Below are 22633 nucleotides of genomic sequence, written 5' to 3'. Positions count from 1 at the left end.
CTTTACCAACAACCACTCACTCTCCCACACCAAACCCCATCGAGAAAATCAGTGATTTTAGTTTACTGGGTCACAGGAGTTACTGATCCACTGCTGCCTCCATCACGAAGTTCAAATGTCTTATTTTGAAATTTGGCATTGACAATCTTTTCGTTTAAGTGACACAAAGTGACCAAACAAGGCAGCAGTAGACCAGCAACTCCTGAGTCCCAGCGAGCTACAATCACCAATTTTCTCTATGGGGTTTGGTGTGGGAGAGTGAGTGGTTTACAGACTTCAGTTTCCTGTTGGAAAAGTCTGTCTTACAGTGAGATAAAAACGTGAACGTGTTCTTAAAGATATCCTAGACTTTAGATTTTATAACACCAGTATTTTTGTTAATTTTGTTTTCACTGTATAAAAACCCTGAACTTTCCCAGAAAAGTAACTTCGGTGAAATTGTTTAAAACTTCAGATTAATCAATAAGAAATCAATCAATATTTATAATTTAATCCATTAGTCACTTATCTTCACGTATTTAAAAACAACAAAAACTCTTCAAATCACTTTTTTGTGGAAACAAGAAGCAACAAAAGCTTTTAGCATTTTTTTTACATCAGTGTCCTGGAAAAAACGCAGAGTCAGTGTTTCACTATTGTTGTCATGAGCCACAATTTCACACTGTAAATATGACTCAGAAGCTGCAGTCGCACCAAACGTGAAGCAAATGTAACTTTAATTTTAAAGTTTCATTCATATTCTTTATTTTCCTGATTGACCATAAAGGCTTTGTCTCCTAAAGTCTTTATTTGGCGACCTTTTAAAGGTTTTAAATGACGATAAATATGAACAATAACCAATTAGTCGAAGAAATCGTCGGTGGTCTGATGAACTGTTCGCAGGTTTTTTCCCAGGACACCGACGTTAACTCAAACGCTAAATCGCGACACATCACCATTAATTCTTTTAAATAAAACTAAACATCCCGACGTTTTTGTTCTGAGTCGATTGTCGCACCTATCGTCTAACGACACAAAAGTCCTTTTTTTTTGCCCGTTTAGCTTTGAGAATTTTGGGGTTTTTCACGATCCAGTGAGAAGTCGGGAAACAAACAAATGCGAACCAGACAGAGCGTCGACACTAGGTGATTCATCAGAAAAGTTGTCCATGTTTGGTTTATTTAGTATCGTTTATACAGCCACGTTAGCCTCCTGGTGGAGAAAAAGAGAATTACATGAAGGGAAAAGTTAGCGATGCCTAAAGAGAATATTAATAATCCACTTGTGTTTCCATCTCATTGAAATTTCTCTTTGAATATTGATGTCAAATTTTGTATTTGTGATATAAATTTCTAACGCTTGGATGTTGGGATGAACGTGAAGAAGCCTTTGCAGTTTGCTAATAACTGTGTGGTTTTAAAATCGCGGATTTTATCTGAAAACAAGGAAACTGAAGTTTGTAAACCGCTCACTCTCCCACACCAAACCCCATAGAGAAAATCAGTGATTTAAGCTTGCGGGGGCACAGGAGCTGCTGGTCTACTGCTGCCTCCTGTGGTCACTTTGTGTCACTGAGATGAATCTGAACAAAGGATTTTAAATGCTGAACTGACAAAATAAAGACATTGTAACTTAGTGATGGAGGCAGCAGTGGATCAACAACTCCTGTGTGCTGTGATGTTAAAATCACTGATTTTCTCTATGGGGTTTGGTGCAGGAGAGTGAGTGGTTTACAAACTTCAGTTTCCCGTTGGAAAAGTCTGTCTCACATAAAGACATGAACACATTTTTAAGATATTGTAGACTTAAATTGACACAGATTTTAAACAAATCTTTTTGTTAAGTGGCCAAAATCTGTTTCCTAGAAAAGTAACTTTGGTCAAATTGTTCACGGAATCAATCAATATGTCTAATTTAATCCATTAATCACTTTTCTTCAACTGAGGTTTTACGCATGTAAAGCTACGTGTTCAGGATGTGTTTGACGATATTGTGAGTTCTGCTTTAAGGCAACGGTAACCACGGTAACTACAGATATTTGTTGACCCCCAAAGCTTCGTAGTTGAGTCATGGTTGCGAAATTGTCCATTTACTAAAGAAAATTTGTACTTTGAAGGAAAACTCTTCCGGTGACCTTTATAGCTACCTGGCATTATCTATCTATGCTCAAGTGCGACCATTAGTGGCACTCAAGTGTTGCATATTGGTCCTTTTTTAAAGTCTGTTCACAAAGCAGACAAAGTTTGAATTTTCCTGACAAATCACCCAGAAGTCAAAGAACTGACGGACGCGAGGATTTTTCACCACCAGGACAAGAACGTGCAGGAAGTCAGGGATCGTGTAGAAAATCTTGTTGTGCACATGATTTTTGTTTTTGGTGTTTTTGAGGAAAACAAACAAACTGAAAAATAAGAAAAATATCCACACCTTCGTTAGCATAACTCTGCCCCCGGTGGTGAAGTGAGTGAATGCACGAGTAAACTAAAAAAGTGCAACAAAAAAAAAACAATAAAGTTGCTCTTTCAGGTATTTAATTTTTTTTGGACTGCACTCTCTCCTCTTGTCTATTTTTCGTAGACCGCTTATTTTTTTTTCTTCAACTTACTCTAAAAATATAAAAAATTGTAATAATCGTACCGCTATTAAAAGACTGGTAACATCAACAAAGTTATACTTTTTTTACTACGAAAACTTTTTTTTCCCCCTTAAATCCGTGTTCATCATGGTTTCCCCTCCTGTCCCGGTCAGTAACACGTCAACCGCTAACACCGCGAGAAACATTGTGACTCTGACAACCAGGCATAATCTGAGCGGATTGATCGTCTGTGGGAAGGCACAAACTCCCTCGGGTCCAATAATCGATGGATACATCTGTGATAAACTTGTTTTTCCGGAGGTCAAAGGTCCAAACACGACCGCGGTGGTCAAACGGATCCCGAGGCGCGTCCTCTTCTACACTCTTGTCTTTAAACCAGAATAAAAGGCAGATTTGACCGGACAGACGGGCGTCCCCGGTCTGTCCAGCTTCCCTTTTTAAGAAACTCGCTGTTGAGTTGAGTCCAGGAATCTCCAGCGGAAACAGGAAATAAACGTTAAAGGTGCTAAATATTCCTCTCTGCTTGCCCTTTCACTCGCTCATAGCTTCCGCGCGGCTCCAGCATTAGTACATTCAGTAAACAAAAGAACAAATAGGCTTAAACCAAAACGAGAAAATCCTCGTTTGTTAATTTTTTTTTTTTTGCTTCTTCGGCGGTTCCCGTTACGGTACCGCCTCCTGCCGTCCGTCAGGTTTGAGCACCGACGGTGATTGTTCGCTGCCCGCCGCGTCAACGTTGACCGTTTCTGTGTTGCCGGTGAGCGATTGAAATATGTCAGACGTGGCTCGCGTCACGCTGTCATACGAAGGTGGCGATGAGGTGGACGAAATTGTCTCAGTGTTTCCAATCGTTAAAAAATTGGTGCCGTAGTTTTCCCTCATCATGGTGGCAATCAGCCCTTCTTTCTCGGGGGGTTCCTCCCCGAATAATCCCTCACCACCTTCCTCACCCTCTTCTCCCGTGTGCCGAGGTGTCGCGATCTGGCGATACATGTAGGAGGCGGCCTTCAGCTGCCGCCTGATCAAGTGTCTGCGGTAACACCTCTGGATCACCATGGCTGACACGTCTTCCTGTTTGCGCCGCAGAGTCGTCGTGATCGGCTCATAGGAGATCTTGGACGGGTTGGCCATCATGAACTTCTCCTCCATCTGCTGCTTGAGGGCGTCCATCTCACCCGATTCGCCCAGAACCCGCTTGGTGAAGGCAAAGAGGATGTCCAGGCAGTGGATCTTGTCCCCGCTGACCATGGGAAGGTCCATGGTGATCAGCTTGATCTTGTTCGGCTTGGCAATGCGTAGCGGCTCCGACAGCGTGTCGGCAAAGTCGGACAGTTTGGAGTACTCGATGAACTGCGTCGCCTCGGGATCAAATTTCTCCCAAACCTCGTAGAACATCTCAAAGTCGTCCTCGGTCAGTGGCTCCGTGCTCTCCTCCGTGGCCACACTGAAGTTCTCCAGGATAATGGCGATGTACATGTTGACCACGATGAGGAAGGAGATGATAATGTAAGTGACGAAGAAAGTGATGCCCACCGACGGGTTCCCGCAGTTCCCTTTGACAGTGGTGCCGGTGTGGGGCATGTTGGCGTCGCACTCCTCAGGAGAATTGTTGAGGATGGGGCTTAGCAGGCTGTCCCATCCGGCGGACGTGGTGATCTGGAACAAACAGATCATACTGTTCCCGAACGTCTCAAAGTTAAACATGTCATCGATCCCCGCCTGCCGCTTCACGTAGGCGAAGTTGGCCATGCCGAAGATGGCGTAGATGAACATGACGAGGAACAGGAGCAGCCCGATGTTGAATAGAGCGGGGAGCGACATCATGAGGGCAAACAGCAAGGTCCGGATGCCTTTGGCACCTCTGATGAGACGAAGGACACGTCCGATACGGGCCAGTCGGATCACACGGAACAGAGTTGGTGACACAAAGTACTTCTCAATGATGTCAGCGAGGACGATACCTGAAAAACAGACAAACAGAAAGAGATTGTTTTTTTTATAGATTGTGGACGTACGCTGGGTTCCATCTACATCGGAACTCGTGGTCTGAACCGGGTTCACCAGGTTCCAGTTGAGAAGTCGGAAACGCAAACATATTTCGAGCTAGCTACTGTTAGCAGTACTAGTTGATAACAACTCGGGGTGTTCCAGGAATGCTCGGTGACCTTGGAAATTCTGGGTTCTGACTACAAATTTTAACGCTGCAGTCGTGTCAGTCACTCAAAAGCATCTGCTCATTCAACGTTGACACCTACTGGTGGCATTTGTTTTATCAGGCGCTTCATAAGATGGGTTTTCTGTGGGCGAGGAGGACTTTGATCTTATCGTGTGGTGGACCCAACGCGTGACTCTTTTGAAACTAAATGGAATGGAACCATCGTTCATGTCACTGGTGACGCCTGGGAGCTTGTTTACATTCAAAAATGCAGTTAGAAAAGACGAAGTTTTGCATCAGCGAGACAAACGTCAGAGCCAGCAACGCCTCAGACGTGACATGCATCAACTGAAATGGATTTTTGATTGTATCTGCGGACGTATTTTCAGTCTCCGTGTTGTAGGTTTGCATCCGCGGCGACTTATGAGTGAGTGTTTGTGAAGGACTGGACCATTTCCCCCCGCCTCTGTTACACTGAGACAAACACCATTTTCCTTGTTAGTGGAGAATGATAAACAGAACGAGGAGATGGCCACTCGTCACCACCCTTCCTCTCCGCTGCCCCCCCATGCCTCGCCTCGGCTCCGCCCCTACCCCCCATCTGTCTTCCTGGGGTGAGTTATGGGTGATTGAAGGGATGTACAGGGGGGAGTCGAGAAGGAGTCACTAACACGTCATACATCAACTCCACCAGCACCACCCGCTCACTCACACACACACACACACACACACACGCTATAACACACACTCAGCAACTCCGCCGTCAACATCGCTAACATCAGCTAAACTTTAAAAACGAGGCACCACAGAGCAGCGGCGTCCTGTCACTGGAAATCTGAAATTTTCCATGTCGCCATGGGGAGACGTGAACACACACACACACACACACACGCACACAGACACACACACACACACCAGCTGATGTAACAGGTCAATCATGTTTGATTTGTCTCGAGGGACCGCCCTCTGGCAGCTCTGATTGCTGCTGTTACCTTCACCTCCCCCAGGAAGGCTTGTTTGAGTGTGCACACGCACACGCACACACATACACACACACACTTAATCACACACACATGCTCCTGTCAAGCTAAAAGCAGCAGCAGCAGCTCACAAAATATGAGCACTGATCGCTAAATTACCTGCTTATGTTGCTGCCTTTGCAGTGTGTGTGTGTATGTGTGTGTGTGCTTGTGTGTTGTCACTGGACCTTGGTGCAGTATAAACATCAAGGCCACACTGATGGTCACTTTGTTGACAGATAACCGTCACGTCAGACATGACAGCGTATGTGGTGTCCTCACACACACACACACACACACACACCCCCTCGGACAGTGTTTACATTCACTCATCACATATTTATATCATCTATATCAACGATGTAGAATTGTGATTATTTTTGATAATATTTTGATATTATAAACATATTTAAAATCGTCCCTCAGATCCATTTATTTAACAGTAAAAGTTACAAACAAATTTTCTCATTTTCATTCCAAATTATCATTTTTAAAATGCCAATGCAAGCAAATCTAAGTCACACAGTAGTGAAAAATTTAAAATATCACAAATTTTACACTTGGACAGCCCTGATCGGCCCTCGTGTCCCTGGGCAGCAGTTATGACGTGAGAATTTCACGTTGTTCTGTTTCAGTTAAAGCTTTCAAAAAGTGGTATTATAAAGTAGTTTTCTTGCCATTTTAACGTCAAATTTTTCAGAGCACTGAGGCCACACCTTTTTTACGCAGAGAAAATCCTCTGACAACTTTTAATCATTAACTTGTCTAGAACACATGGACCGAGTTTGATGCGGCTAGCTCAAACGTGCTAGGAAGAGTTCGCTCATGTGTAGACTAGCCATTTTGTTTTTCCAAAATGGCCGACCTCTGGGTGGGCGGAGCTCATGGAAGTACATTAGACATTTGTTTGGAATCATGAGAGCAATGAGTTTACCAAGTTTGGTTAAAATCGGAACAACTATGTACGAACTCTATGCAATTATCACATTTTCGCCTGACAGGAGTTTTTATGCATGTTAACCCCTTCAAAAATGACCGGAAAGCCACGGATAATAATCTGGAGGATAACAATAGGTTCCTCGCAGGTTCCTTGTGCCAGGATCTGTTGCTCAGGCCTGATGAGTCACCGTGACATAAAACCAATGATCCCAGACTAAACTAGACGAGTCTGAAAAAAGCCTTAAATAGAATCACCCAAGCTGTCAAAACTCTAATCTTCACTCTCGCTCACCGACGATGGAGAGGATGACGACCACGAAGTCGAAGATGTTCCAGCCGACAGTGAAGAAGTAGCAGCGCAGCGCCACGATCTTCAGGAGGCACTCGCAGGTGAAGACGATGATGAAGACCAGGTTGACATTGTTGAGGATGTACTCCATCTGCCGCGGCTGCTCGTCCGTCTCCACCATCATGGTGATCATGTTGAGGAGGATCAGGACCATGATGATGATGTCGAACGCCTGCTTCCCCACCAGGTCGAAGAAGAAGCCCTGCACCGCGTTCTACATGGAAACAAAGAAGGTTCCATTGTTATCGTCTTCAGCGCCGTTTGACGTCATTAACAACAAACACGGCGTCTCGTTTCCATACCAGAGGTCGAGGAATTGGCTTCTGAGGTTTCTTGGAGCCCAGTTTCTTCATGGCGTTGTAATATTTCTTCTGTTCCTCAGTCATGAAGATGTCCTGTCCTCCTAAGTAAACACACAAACACCGTTCTGTTATTTTCATTGGTTTGCCAGCTCTGCTATCAGTCACGTCCTTTTCCATGACTTCATATTCCTCAATCCACATGGGCACAGTCGTCATAGCAACAGCTGCATGAACTGCCGGAATTTGGAATTTTCGATTTTGGAAATGTTTTACTTTTAAGTACATTTTGGAATTTTAAGTACATTTTGGAACATTTGGAATTTGAAGTGGATTTAAGAATTTGAAGTGGATTTTAGAATTTTAAGTAGATTTTGGAATTATAGGTGGATTTTAAAATTATAAGTAGATTTTGGAATTATACATGAGGATTTTAGAATATTAAGTAGATTTTGGAATTATAAGAGGATTTCAGAATTTTAAATACATTTTTAGTAAATGTGGAATTATAAGTAGAATTTGGAACTCTAAATAGGACTTTTAAGTGTTTTTAACTGATCTACAGTTGGACATCGTTGGCTTTGATTCTTGTGTCGGACGTCGCACTCATGACTCTTCAGTGACGACACTCTGACCAATCAGTGACCTTCAGTCTGTTGACGTCAGTTTGGGCTCAGCTGAAGCTCGTCAGAGCAGGAACTAAAACAAGCAGCAGGTTCTATCACTGATGGAGAAGAGAAAACAAAATAGTCGAGTGGAAAAATGCCATTCATTCCCAACGCGCTCAAGTGTCACTTATCTTTCGTTTCTGCTGGTTGAAGTTGTCGATGATGACGCCGATGAAGAGGTTGAGTGTAAAGAAGGAGCCGAAGATTATGAAGATGACAAAGTACAAGTACATGTACAGGTTGATCTCCTTAATCGGCTGCTCCTCCACCTGCGACCAAACCAAACAAGATCATTAATTACCACCACAACTTCATCATTCCATTTTTAGCTTTGTGAGTTTTGTGATTCTAAAGTCAATTCATGCTCAACTTTCCAAAAACCAACAGTCAAACAAGAGCAGCTTTGATTTAAAAACAAACTTACAGCTCTGGAGTCCACGGCCGCGTACATGATCTCCATCCATCCTTTGAACGTTGCCTTAAAAAGAGACAGAAGATTGATGTGTGAAGGTCACAGAATGAAATTAGCTTAATATCTCACTGTGAGACAGACTTTTGCAACAGTAAACTGAAGTTTGTAAACCGCTCACTCTCCCACACCAAACCTCAGAGAGAAAATCAGTGATTTTAACATCACAGCACACAGGAGTTGTTGATCCACTGCTGCCTCCATCACTAAGTTCAAATATCTTATTTTGTCACTTCGGCATTTAAACATCCTTCATTCAGATTTAAATCAGTGACACAAAGTGACCACGCGAGGCAGCAGTAGACCAGCAGCTGCTGTGTTCCGGCGAGCTAAAATCACTGATTTTCTCTATGGGGTTTGGTGTGGGAGAGGGAGTGGTTTACAACTTCCTGTTGGAAAAGTCTGTCTCACAGTGAGATAAAGACGTGAACGTGTTCTTAAGACATCGTAGACTTAAACTGACGTAGATTATGAAGCTGATAAATAACTGTACTGTTTGTGTGTGTGCGTGTTTGTGTAGTTATCAATAATCCCTCAGCTTCATCTCTGTTCACTTCCTGTTTCCTGTTTGTATGAGTCCAGTGTTTCCCCGAGTTTTCACCCTCGTCACTGAGAACTAAAAAAAGACCCTGAAGCTGCATGAGCAGAGAGTCACGACGCCATGGAAACGCCACCACTGTGGATTTCCTCAATTAAAGTTTAATGCGTCCTTTTATGGACTTCCTGTCTGTGACCCCCCCCCCCCCACACACACACACACACACACTCAGAGAGAGTGGGTGACTGGTGTCCATCAATCAGACCTGAAATCAGCTCATCGCCACGGGTTACCACCTGTTGTTGTTATTATGGTCTGTAAAAGATGTGAGTGTTTGAGAGTCATTGTGTGTGTGTGTGCGTGTGTGAAAACTTTATTTACAAAAACACTTTGAAAGTGTTTTTCAGCTGAGTGACATAAAGAAAGAAACATTCAGCTTTATAATATGACAAAATATAATATGTCAATGTTTTGTCGCATTTATGTCACAAATACTAGAACCAGTAAATAAAAATGTTGTTTACATGTTTAATTTGAACACTTCTCGTCATATTCACAACCTTTTTTACTCTCTTGTCTGCTAACACCAATAACAAGTGCTAACACTGACAAACACCTGCTAGTAGATGCTAATAGTTAGTGGCTCGTTAACACCTGCTAAAGTCTAAGATGATTAAAAACAGAATTCAGTTTTATTGTTATTCTCAAATAAAAATCTAAAAAAATAAATAAATGATAAATGATAAGATATTTATTTATTATTTCAGGGAAATAATAATCAAAAGTTTAAGTCAAACATTGATGTATAAAAATATAAACATGTTCAGTCTGTTGTTGTTGTTGACACTTTTGTAGAAGCTTTTCTGTGAGTGAACGCGTTAAATACGATGAATGAATGGATCTTTCCATGTTGAGCCACAAACAAACAAACAGGAAGTGTGCAGCTCCACAAACTCCGCTTCACTTTTTGCAGCATGCAGTTATTTCCAGATGCTAATGGAAGGGGTTGCCCCTGTCAACCATCGCCACGCCGACCAGCCAAACACAGAGAGGCGCTGAGTGACTTGTTGCCACGGCAACGCCACTCAGCCAACTCTTGAGTTGGAGAACTTCTTTATCTCGTGTTGTTTTTCTCTCTGTATTACTGGAAAAGTGAGGTGTTCTCCTCCTCCTCTTTTTATCTTTCTTTCATCCCTCTTTCCCTTCACCTTCATTCTCTTTCTCCACTTGTTGTCCTCCCTCCCTCCCTCCCTCCCTCCATCCGTCCGTCTCTCTACATCTTTCCATTTCCCTCCCACTTTGCTGGAGTCGCTCTAAAAATAAAAGCCTCTCAGACGCTGATTGATTGGAGGCTCTCAGGACTCCTGCGGTGGGCGACAGAGAGCGAGGAAGAAAAGAGGGAGCGAATTTGAGACGGAGAGAGAAAAGAAAAGAGAGAAAAGAGGGAGGGAGTGGAAACGAAGGCTTGTAACGGAAGAAAGCGGCGAGGTGATGGAGACAGAGGAGGGGAGGAAAAGTTGCAGCGGCTGTAATTGGTTTTCTTCATGTTGTGTTTAATAACGGACGTCAGAGAGAGAGAGAGAGAGAGGGAGGAAAATTAAACCACAGAACAAACAAAAAACAAATGGAAAGAAAGGAAACATCGTCATGTCTCAGAATCACCAGTTTTTTTTTTAAAGAATCCACCGATTTCAATTTTTTTGAATTTACTAATAAAACTGTGTGAAAGTGTGTCTTACCGTCTGCGGTCATAACCGTGTGGTCCAGCAGAGGGCGCTGTGAGCACAGCGTGGTCTTAAATCCACTCTGTGATGTTTTCTTTGTTTTATTAACATAGCTTTATCCAAAATTATTTTGATTTGTTTCTGTCTTTTTACTCTTTAGGTACAAAATTTTAAGTTTCTCCTTCAGTTAGCAACTTCCTGTCTGCAGTTTTTTTTTTGACAGATCAATCTGATTTTTTTGTGATGGGTAGCTGATCACTCAAGTATGTCACCATTTAATTTAGGTAAGAATCCGCCAACTGATGATGTCACATAACATGATCAAATGTTCAAGAAATCCCCATTTGTTATAAATGGGTAAAACTGTAACATAAATAGTCATGTCTCTGTGAAAACACATTGGATTTTAACTAAATTTAATATGTGTATGCAGGACCTGACACTCTACTACCAGACTAAATTTAATCCAGATCGGATCCAAATTACGGATTACATAATTACATAGGTAGATTACAGATTAGGTGGCAATTTAAATGGAACAGGTAACAAAGAGTTTTAATCTTGTATTTCATGTCCTTTATCTATTATACACATATTACTTCTATAAAGAGTGAGACATTTAAAATAAGACATTTGAGTATTTTCTTTCAATACAGAAAAAGAAAAGCATATTCCTGTTTTATTTTGCACTAATTATGTGAAACAGTTTGACAAAAGCAGCACTTTTCTTTTAAATAGATCCACACTTTGTATGAAACAGTTTCATAAGAACATTAGTGTGTAATTGTCGGTGGAGGCGGACGACAACTTGAGAGCAGAGGACAGACACGGAGAGACATTAAAGAGCAGACGAGTGGAAAAAGTCAAAAGTAAGAGCGACGTGGTGGAAGAACAGGTGTGGGAGGAAAATTAAAGTGAAGACGGTAAATGGACAAGACGAGGGAGGGAAAAGTGAGCCCTCCCACGGTTTGTGGAGGTTTTTTAATTTGACTTTAGTCACCCGGTGCTCTTTGATTCTGACTGTGACCACGTTTCCCTGGAAACTGTTTAGACTGTTTGTCCCAACAGGACAAAGACAATAAGAAAGTTTACTTCAAGTGAGAGTTTACACTGTAAATATTAAGCCCAGTCTGTAGATGTTTCTGCTTATTTTCACTTATTTTATCTACGGACGTACAATATACAAGATAATGACTTTTTAGATTATAAAAAAATAAATATACATAAAGTAACCAGAACATTTACAGATTGGGCTTAAAGGGGACATATTATGCAAAATCAACTTTTTAACCATTTCAATACTCATATTTGGGACTCTGGAGGCCCTACCAGTCGCCAAAGTGTGGAAAAAGGATACTCAGTCCTTTTTTCGTGGTCCCCCTTAGTGTAAGTATAGGCGATAAAACACGCAATGTTGAATTCCCTGCGCATTATGACGGCAGCATGCGCATTTCACTGTGAATGTTACCGCCCCACCAGTAAGTTTACTTCGAGAGCTCCACCTTAGCTCCACCTTGTCCCTATAAAATGCGAGAGTGCAGGCGAGGGAGGAAGAGCGGTATTATGTCAACGCAGAGGGACAAGTGTGCTGTTGGTGGCTGCACAGTGGAGCACAGTGTTTTACACAAACTTCCAGCCTCAGAGGATTTTATATATGAAGCTAATGTGCCGGATAAAGTCAGCAAACGTGTGTTTGTGTGTTCGCACCACTTCACATCAGACTGCGGCCAGCGGTCGCCGTATTTAGTCAGCGACCATATTTCACCGACGTACAAACACACACATTTTTAAGAAATGGTCAAATAGAGCTTATAACTGGCCATTCTGACACGTCCTAATTAAAAATATTTGTTCAGTACGTCCTCCATGACCGGAGCACAGACTCAGTCTGATACAGTCACATACAGCGGCAGTTTATGCAGCTCGCCGCTGGCGATCAGCGGTGCTGTCCGTAAGTGTTTTTAACTGATTTACAGTTCGGCACTGTTCGGCTTGCAAGAACAGTGGCACTCTCGCTGTTTTCCGCGCACGCTGCCATGTTGATATTGTCAGAGAACTAGTGGAGGGAGGGGGAGAGGAATGGAGCGGAGAGAACAGGAGCTGAGCGAGTGAACGCAGTAAAAAGGACAAATCAGAAACCCCCTGGAAGAAGTGGGTGTGTGTTTGCCTGTGTCTTATTTGAATTTAAAGGGACCAGGCACAAAACCGAGCGTTCTGAAAGGGGCGGGTTTAGCAGGGTTATTGAACTGCTATGGTGCTTCATCCTTATGGTATTTTGACCAAAGCATGTCACAGACATGTTCATTAGGACACCAGGGAACTTGGAGAATTGGGGTATAATATGTCTCTTTTAATATTTACAGTGTAAACCTCCTGAAATATCATTTATCGCGTTGTAAACAATGATAAATTCATCCAGTGTGGGACTTATCAAGGATTATTTTTATTCTATCTTAAACCAGTACAGTCTGGTTCTGTGCGACACTAAAAAATTCAGTGATGGTTCAAAGAATCCGAAATAGTCAGAAAACAACATTATGTCACCTGAAAAAGACTTTCTAACTCACAGTGATTCAAAAAATCATTGTGAATTAAAGGTAATTTATAATTCATGTAAAAGGTAAACAAAGAGCTACAACCTAATTTTATTCTTAAAAAACATATTAAATTGGTATTCACAGACTCATGTCTCAAGAGAGGTCCAACGCTGAGAAATTAAAATAAACAAAAAAACAAAAACAAATTTTTATCAGCCAATGAAATGTACACTAGCTTAAGTCTACGACAGCGTAAGTATATGTTTACATTAAAAGATTAATCACTAATCCAACAAAACAGAGCTTCATATGTTGCCATCGCTTTAGCAATATTATCTTAATTCACTTTGACAAAATTGCTAATAGCGAAAACGCAGCGTCTTATGTCTCATGTAAAAAGGGGAGTATTTGCAAGTAAACTTGATGAACACCAAGTTCAGCATGTTTCTTTGGCAAAGGTAACATTTCTGCTGCTGCTGCTAACGGCATTAGCGTCCTTCGTGCCGCTTCTGCTGTCTCTGACGCTGCTAAATAGCCAGTTGGCTAGCTACTGTATGTAGCCGAAGTAGTTTAATCTACAAAATAAGACTTTCAGGACTCTAATAGAAACAGAAGTCGTCAATCCAAAGGTGCAAACATGACTCAGCAAAAAAGAGATGCACACATTTCAGTAAAGATCTGCTACGTCCTGACTGGCTGTTTGATCACTATTTATATTTATTTATTTTAAAGAAAATAGAGACTCTTTACTCAGAGAAACAGAAGAACAAACGTGGTGACACTCACCACCTGCAGCAGAGCCAGGTATCCGGCGCCCACGTTGTCAAAGTTGACCTTGACCTTGGTCCAGTAGAAGCGTGACGCGTTGTTGAACGCCTCGCACTCACTCTTGTTGTTGATGAAGGACGACTCGAGCATGTGACCCGTGCGGTTCACGCAGCGGCCGAACTTCCCTGCGAACAGGTTCACGCCCATGATGCTGAAGATGAGCCAGAAGATGAGGCAGACGAGCAGCACGTTCATGATGGACGGGATCGCTCCGATCAGAGCGTTCACCACCACCTGCAACGGACGCAGAGACATAGACACAAGGTGACGCACACACCTGTCCAATGAGGACATGGTGACTAATGAGGACACAGTGTCTTTTTAGACCCAGGTCACGTTTAGACAAACTAGAACCTTGTAGCTTTTTTATATTTAACTTACGGGGATAGTGAAGTGTGTTTTTTAAAAGATACTTATACATAATCAGTGTTACATAGCAGTGCGTGTGCTCTGTGGCCCCCCCGTGCTGAGAAGAGACACTACTACTACAAAGAATGTATCTACGTCGGTTTAAGTCTATGATGTTTTAAGAACACGTTCACATCTTTATCTCACTGTTAGACTTACGTTTCTGACAGGAAACTGAAGTTTGTAAACCACTCACTCTCCCACACCAAACCCCATAGAGAAAATCAGTGATTTTAGCTCGCAGGGACACAGGAGCTGCTGGTCTACTGCTGCCTCACTTTGTGTCACTGAGGTAAATCTGAACAAAGGAATTTTGTGATTTTTTAAATGCCAAAATCACTCAATGAGACATTTGAACTTAGTGATGGAGGCAGCAGTGGATCAACAACTCTTGTGTGCTGTGATGTTAAAATGACTGATTTTCTATATGGGGTTTGGTGTGGGAGAGTGAGTGGTTTACAGTTTCCTGTTGGAAAAGTCCGTCTAACAGTGAGATAAAGACGTGAACATGTTCTCAAAGATATCGTAGACTTAAACTGACACATGTCTTTTATTACATGTCTAAAATCAGAACACAGAGCGTATGCAACGCATTAAAAAAAACATTTACGTTAAGTGATATTATGTACGTTTATTTTTTGTGTGTGATGAGGATTCATTTACTTTTAATGTCACTGTAAACATCTGTTAACGACTCTCCTCGCAGTCGGACGTTAATTCTCTGCGAGCTCACATTTAAATTCATGTTCCATAAATGTTGAGTTAAATTAAATTTATGGTATTTTGGGTGATTCAGCTGATGTGAGTGTGAGCAATACAGTCAGTGAACGCAGCATGGCTCACACACACACACACACACACACACACACACAGAGCGAGGGCTGAGTCAGCTCGTTCCCCACTGTACCCACAGTGCACTTCTTCTACCCAGAATCCCCTGCTGGGCGAGCAGCGTGGTGCAGAGTGTAGAACATTTGTAAAGTGACACTAAAGTTAATCTTATTATTCAGGATATTCAGGGGAAAAAGAAAAAGCTCAGGTGTTTGTGTTTGTCCTGAACTCTCCGTGACCCCGAGCTCCGTTTTTACAGAATTAGCTGTTGTTTGTTTTATCGAGTAAACATTAACATTTAAATACTAACAGGAAACAATAATAATTCTATTTAATTTGAGAAAATATTTTCCTATGTAAAGTTAATGTCTGTGTATACAAACACAGACATTAACTTTATAAGTGGTTTACACTGAGGGTTAAATGAATAAAAATAAAACAAATGATACAAAAATAACTCTGTATCACTGTTTTCAGTCCGGTTTAAACCCTTGGATTATGATGGTTAGGTGTTTTATCACCCAGTGAATACAGAATAAATGATAAAATAAAAAGAGAGAGAAGAGACAATCTCAAATTAACTAATTATAAATAACATTAAATAAAGTAAAATCTCAAATTAATTGTATATTAAATTAAAAAGAATATTTCAGTATTTTCATTTTACACCGTTTTAAACCAAAATATTTATTTAATATTTGCCTCCTACAGGTTGAAATTATCTCATAATCAAAATAATTCTCTGTGAACTGTGGAACAAAATATTCTGCTCGCAACATTCACAGGATAGAATTTTGCATTTTTACTCCATGTATCTAAATATTAATACTTTATTGGCTCAACACATCATCATTATTATTTTTAATTTATTATTACTTTAATGACATATACGATGATAAATCAACTGAGTTTCTGGATGAGTTTTAACCTGAAAAACAGGATAAAAATTTGAGATAAAAGTTTGTGCTTTTTGAAGTGAGAAAGCAGAAGAATGAGAGTTAGAGTTCAGAGTGAAAATGTTAACACTGATGATGACAAAAATCAAAGAGATCTGAGGAGGCGGAGCCAAGCCTGGAAGAAAAACCCAAAAAACACTGAGAGGAACCAATGAGAGAGCCTGAAATTTAAGATGCACTGTAAAAAAAGAAATATACTGTATATAAGAAAAAAAGTGATTTTAAAACAAACCTGGGCACAAAAATGTTTGAAATTTGATTTAGAGATAAAATATTTAATATTATCTTAACATTAATATAGCATTTAACATTTTTCTGCATTAAATTATTATTATGATGAGGCTGATGTTACACATTTTTTATAAGTTAAAGAATAAATACGTTTTTAAAAAATGTGTTGTTTTATTTTCTCTTTAATGTAATTTAAAATGAATTTTATTTGAGATTTTATTTTTAACTAAATATAAAATTTAATTAATGTGAGATTTTCTCTTTAATCAGATTAAATTTTAAATATATTTAATTATCGACTCTTGGTGAATTTTGGATAAAAACAAACACTTGTGTTATAAAACTTAAACCATAAATACTGTGGCTAATTGACTGGGTGACATTAGTATTATATGTTATATACGATGTCTTTATTGTGTTGTATTTACTGGGTGATAATAAAAGACCTCATCTCTGAAAACATTGTTATTGTGCAACAAGAGGTTTTAAATAAATAATATGATGCAATAAATGACCTTAAATAGAGAATTAAATCAGTTTCCTTATCAAATAGGAATATTTTTATACATTTTTCGGGTTTCAATCGTGTTATTGATGGTATAAAAAAAGTCCCAGGTGTGTTTGTGAGTTTTGTGTGTGTTATTTTTGTCGTTTTTGTTTAATAATACTGACTCTTACCCTCATGCCTTCAAATCTGGAGAGGGCTCTGAGGGGCCGCAGCGCTCGCAGCGTCCGCAGGGATTTGATGGCTGCAAAGTCGGAATAACCGAGCGTGTTAGCGACCAGACTGACCAGGGACACCTGGACAAGGACAGAGACAGAGGGACAGAGACAGAGAGACAGACAGACAGAGGACGGAAAAGACAAACAGAGACAGAAGGAGGAGAAGAGAAGAAAGAAGCAGGAGAGTTAACTTCTAACCCTGAAAAAAACTGCAACACCACGGAAAAAGAACAGAAAATGAAAGAGGAAAAGGGGGAGGAGCCTGGTCCTGGAGTGTCCAATCAGAGCTGAGGACAGAGAGTGAGTTTAATAATGATCAGCTGATTCCTGAAAGGAAATAAAACAACTTGTTAGTGAGAGAAAAGGAGAAAAAAAATATTCATCACTGTGGAGGAAATCAGGTGACAAGAGGTAATACTGTTAATCAGATTATTTAAGCCTTTCATAATTTTAGCCTTCCTAATCTTTAATCTCATTAAGGACGTGATAGGGTTTTTATCAAAGTGTGATTTGAGTGCCCCCTGCTGCTGAGAACCAGCCTGACAGATGTCTTTATCTCACTGTGACACAGACTCTGTGAACCACTCACTCTCCCACACCAAACCCCACAGAGAAAATAAGTGATTTTACATCACAGCACACAGGAGTTGTTGATCCACTGCTGCCTCCATCACTAAGTTCAAATGTCTCATTTTAACACTTCGGCATTTAAAATTCTTCGTCCAGATTTACCTCAGTGACACAAAGTGACCACACGGGGCAGCAGTAGACCAGCAGCTCTTGGGCTCAAATCACTGATTTTCTCTATGGGGTTTGGTGTGGGAGAGTGAGTGGTTTTTAAAGACATTGTAGATGTAAACTGATGTCACGTTTCATGCAACCACACCAAAAAACCATAAACTATCTCTTTAATACATTTTAAAATGATGTACGTATTGGTTGTTCTATGTTATATATATACACATATATATATATACACACACAGTTGAAACCAGAAGTTTACATATACTATATAAAAAGACACATATGCTTTTTTTCTCACTGTCTGACATGAAATCAGACAATCACTTTTCCTGTTTTAGGTCCGTTAGGATTACCCAAATTATTTCTATTTGCTAAATGCCAGAATAATGAGAGAAGGATTTTTTTAGACAATTTTTTATTACTTTAAAGTCAGAAGTTTACATCCACTAATATTATTATGCCTTTAAACAATTTGGGAAAGCCCAAATGAAGCTGTCATGTCTTCGGAAGCGGCTGATAGGTTTATTGACAACATTTGAGTTAATTAGAGACACACCTGTGGATGTATTTTAAGGCACACCTGAAACACACTGCTTCTTTGTGTAACATCATGGGAAAGTCAAAAGAAATCAGCCAAGATATCAGGAAGAGAAGTGTGGACTTGCACAAGTCTGGTTCATCCTTGGCTGCAATTTCCAGATTGATTCAGAAGCAGTATGCTTCTCTTATTCTGGCATTTAGCAAATAGAAATAATTTTGGTAATCTTTACGGACCTAAAACAGGAAAATTGATTGTCTGATTTCATGTCAAACAGTGAGAAAAATGTGGTTCTTTTTATATAGTGTATGTAAACTTCAGATTTCAACTGTATGTATACATATGTATATATATATATATATATACACACATATATACATATATATGTATATATATATATATATATACATATATATATATATAATTTTATAATTTACTCAAATAAAAAATAAATAAATAAATATTAACACAGTCACACAGCTGAGCTCTGTGTGGGCAGAGTCTGGTTTCCCTGCTCATTGGGGAGAATCTGCTCGAAGGCCCAGTCCAGGTTGAGTCCAGTCAGGGTCTTACCCTGATACCGGCGAGGCGGGACACGGCCCGGAGCGGCCGCAGCGCCCGGAACGTCCTCAGCACTCGCATGGTGGAGATCTGGTCCACGGAGATGAGGTGAGCGAGCTGAGCCAACACTGAGATCTACAGGAGATCCACATACATGGATACATGACCCCAACATGACCCCAACATGACCCCAAACATGACCTCAACATGACCACAACATGACCACAACATGACCCCAAACATGACCTCAACATGACCCCAACATGACCGCAAACATGACCTCAACCTGACCCCAAACATGACCCCAACATGTCCCCATACACAAACAAGTGTGTTTCACTTCAAAATAAAAGCCTGTCAGGGAGATGGAGCCACATGAAAAAAACTTTTTCATTTTTAAAAACATTGTTTCAGGAAAAATGTGAAACTGTTTTCACCCACACAAAACAGCAGCTAACAGCTCCTAATTTTCACTTCATTCGCTAAATTAAAAGTAAAAGACAGAGGAAAAAAGGAGGCGGGGCCATTTATCGCGTCGTATTAATCAAAAAAAAATTGGAGAAATGACAGGAAAGTTCATTATGTAAATTATGGTAAAATGGGTTATTAATGCAAAGTTATGTAAAACTGAGTTAACCACAAAAAAGTGAATTATATAAAATCAAATTAAGAAAATAAACTTTAACGGCAAATTTTATACAGAAACAGTTAAATAATAATTTGTAATTGAATTTTTAATCTAAAAAATGTAAATGCCTTCACAGTCCAAGAAACCTTAAAAAAACTCGACTACGTTTAAAAGTCTAATTTTAATGTCGACAAAATCTTCAAATTAAAGGTGAATTCACATAAAATGCAAAGCTAATTTTCCTTGCCATTCGCAAAATGTTTCGCGGTAAAAACTTGAAAAAAACCAAACGTTATTTTTGTGGAATAAATAAATAAAAGAATCCCTTTAAATCCGAACAATCAACAAATCATGGAAATAAATCGGGAAATCTGCGACTCACGTCTACGATGAGGAAGTCCAGCCAGCACCAGTAGTTCGTAAAGTATTTCTTGAATCCGTACGCGAGCCACTTGAGAATCATCTCCAGAATGAAGATGTACGTGAAGATCTTGTCTGCGAATTCCAGCACGATTTTGACCACGCGACGCTGCTCGATGTAGATGTCCTCAAAGGCCTGCGGGGGCGACAGAGAGGTCTGAGATTTTATAAGAGTTTACGCTGATTTTTATTCTTTAATATCATAGAAAAAAAGCCGGGTTCGTAAAAATCGTTGAAATGCAAATGTAGAATAAGTCGAGCCTTAAATTTTATTTAAATTTAAACTGAATAAAACAACAATAAATGAGGGATAATGAAGTAAACTTTATAAAAACAAATAAAATGTCGTAAATTAAAGTTGAATAGACGACAGTAATACATGAAAATAATGTATTTAAGTCGGTTAAAGTGAGTTATCCTCCAAGTTAACGACATTTTTATTCAGTTAAGTTACAAACATTATTAAATAAATGACTAAAAAGTTCATTTAAACATCAACAAATTAAGAGAGAACAACAGCAAAATGTGGTGAAATTATGGATAAAACAAAAAACTACAGAACTGTGAATTCACTTAAGTATTAAGTATTAATTTAATTACAATTAAATTAACTACAGAAGAATAGAGTTCATTAATTACAGCAAAATTCCCTACATTTAGTAAAGAAATTTCAGTCAATTATGGTCAAATACGTTTTAATGTAAAACTATTATTTAAAAGGGGAATTAAATAAGATTAAATTAAGAAGATAAACGTTAACGTAAATCACGAAATTCATTCGATCAAATGGTTGAGTTAATCATAAAAACTACAACAAAATAAAAACTAAATGAAAAGTTAAAGTAAAATAATTTTGCAAATTCTTTAAAAGTTGACAGAAAATAATTTTTAAGTAAATATATACACATACATACTTACATATGTAGTATGTTTGTGTATAATGTTTGTTTACCAGAGCTCCAGAGCTGAGGAGAATCATGAAGATGATGAAAGATTCAAACCAGCTGTGTTCAACGATCTGATAACACGTTTTTCTCAATCGCCACCAAATCTGACCGAGTCCTGACGTCGTATCGATGTTGCAACAACGAAACCTGGATGTGCAAACTGTGGGCGAGAGACACACACACACACACACACAGATTAAATCCTGTGACATGATCACGTCTCTAACACTTTCATTTGAACCTCACGCAGCAGCAAAGCATGATGGGAGCTCTTCAGGAAGTGAAGAAAAATTTGACAAACTGCAGCAGATAAACCCCACCAACTATTTGGTCCTCTGGTCAAAGCTCCGCCCCCAAAAACACAGCAGTTGTGTTGTTTTTGTAACATTACAACAAACAAAGCAACAAAGCTGTTGGTTAGGTTTTTGCTAACATCCGTGAAGTTGTTTTTTTGTAAAATTTCCCAAGATTTTTCTCTAACTTTCTAATCATTTTTTCTGGACATTAATATTTTGTAACATCAAGATATTTCTTAAGATTATTTTGTAACATAAGTCCTTTTTGGGGGTAATATTTAATTTTTTGGCTAAAGTTGCCCAATTTTTTATTTTTTTTTTACATATTTTTTTTGCAAATTTAAGCTATGTTTTTATACAACATGACATTTTCTTTACTAATCTACGTAATGTGTGGGCGGGTCAGTTAGTGAGTGACATGTGGGCGGGTCAGTTAATTAATAACAGGTGTGTGGGTCAGTCAATCAGTGTCAGGTGGGCGGGTCAGTTAGTGAGTGACAGGTGAGCAGGTCAATCAGTGAGTGACAGGTGGGCGGGTCAGTCAGTGAGTGACAGCTGTTGCTCAGTCTCTGTGTTTTTCTCAGTGGTCTCCGCTCGTCTCGTCTGTGCTGATTACAGCCTCCGCCCACTTGTGTAATTAAAGCTCTGATTACCTCCACTCTCCGTTACCTTGGAGACTAATAGGCCATTCTCCGATACACTGGTTGTGTAATCCAATGAAAAGCCGGTGGTAATCCGACACTCAATCAGCCTACATGGCAGAGTTATTATCAGTGTGTATGTTTGTGTGTGTGTGTGTCACTGTGTGTGTGTGTGTGGTCTTCATAAACACTTCAGCTGTGTCAAACTGTTAAACTTCATTGAGCGCGGCTCTAAACGCATCATTACATCACCTGTCGACGGCGACATTGATCCGATTATTGAACGTTACCGAGAAAACGCTGCTGATTGTTCTGCTGTCTCACACACACACACACACACACAGTCTCAGTGAGGACACTCAGACATAATTCATTCTCTGGTCTCTAACCTCTAACCTTAAATGTCTAATCCTAGTCTTTAAAGTTGTTTACATGAAGTTTCTGGTCCTCACAAAAACATACAAAGACTTTTTATTTTTGGACCTAAAATGAGCTCAATCTCTCGTCCGTTTAAGATGAAAAAATATCCTTGACATTTCTCATGTTTATTTTCCAGTGAACTTACTTCACCTGTCGTCATGGTGATGTGAGCAGCAAAGGTTTTTTTTT

At 39.8% G+C, this 22633-nt stretch overlaps 1 protein-coding gene across 3 annotated transcripts in view; it reads right to left on the bottom strand.

The window, feature by feature from the left end:
* Nucleotides 1-2493: 2493 nt before the first annotated feature.
* The window catches only part of LOC131445859 (sodium channel protein type 4 subunit alpha-like), a 103733-nt gene continuing 83593 nt past the window's right edge, over nt 2494-22633 (bottom strand). Inside the window, exons 18-27 of one of the 3 annotated variants that reach the window (XM_058616606.1) lie at nt 21093-21247; nt 20103-20276; nt 19105-19227; nt 17205-17327; nt 14059-14334; nt 8429-8482; nt 8132-8273; nt 7340-7440; nt 6981-7251; nt 2494-4536 (exon numbers count right to left, since the gene is read on the bottom strand). In XM_058616606.1, coding sequence (XP_058472589.1) covers nt 3239-4536; nt 6981-7251; nt 7340-7440; nt 8132-8273; nt 8429-8482; nt 14059-14334; nt 17205-17327; nt 19105-19227; nt 20103-20276; nt 21093-21247 — 2717 coding nt within the window. In that variant the 3' untranslated portion in view covers nt 2494-3238. The remainder of the gene's footprint in view (nt 4537-6980; nt 7252-7339; nt 7441-8131; nt 8274-8428; nt 8483-14058; nt 14335-17204; nt 17328-19104; nt 19228-20102; nt 20277-21092; nt 21248-22633) is intronic. The other 2 variants (XM_058616780.1, XM_058616690.1) reach the window with 2 other exon arrangements.

This window comes from Solea solea, chromosome 1 (assembly GCF_958295425.1).
Source record: "Solea solea chromosome 1, fSolSol10.1, whole genome shotgun sequence".
Classification (NCBI taxonomy): domain Eukaryota; kingdom Metazoa; phylum Chordata; class Actinopteri; order Pleuronectiformes; family Soleidae; genus Solea; species Solea solea.
The sequence above is the reverse complement of the archived record's forward strand: the minus strand, read 5'-3'. Positions and strand labels throughout refer to the sequence as shown.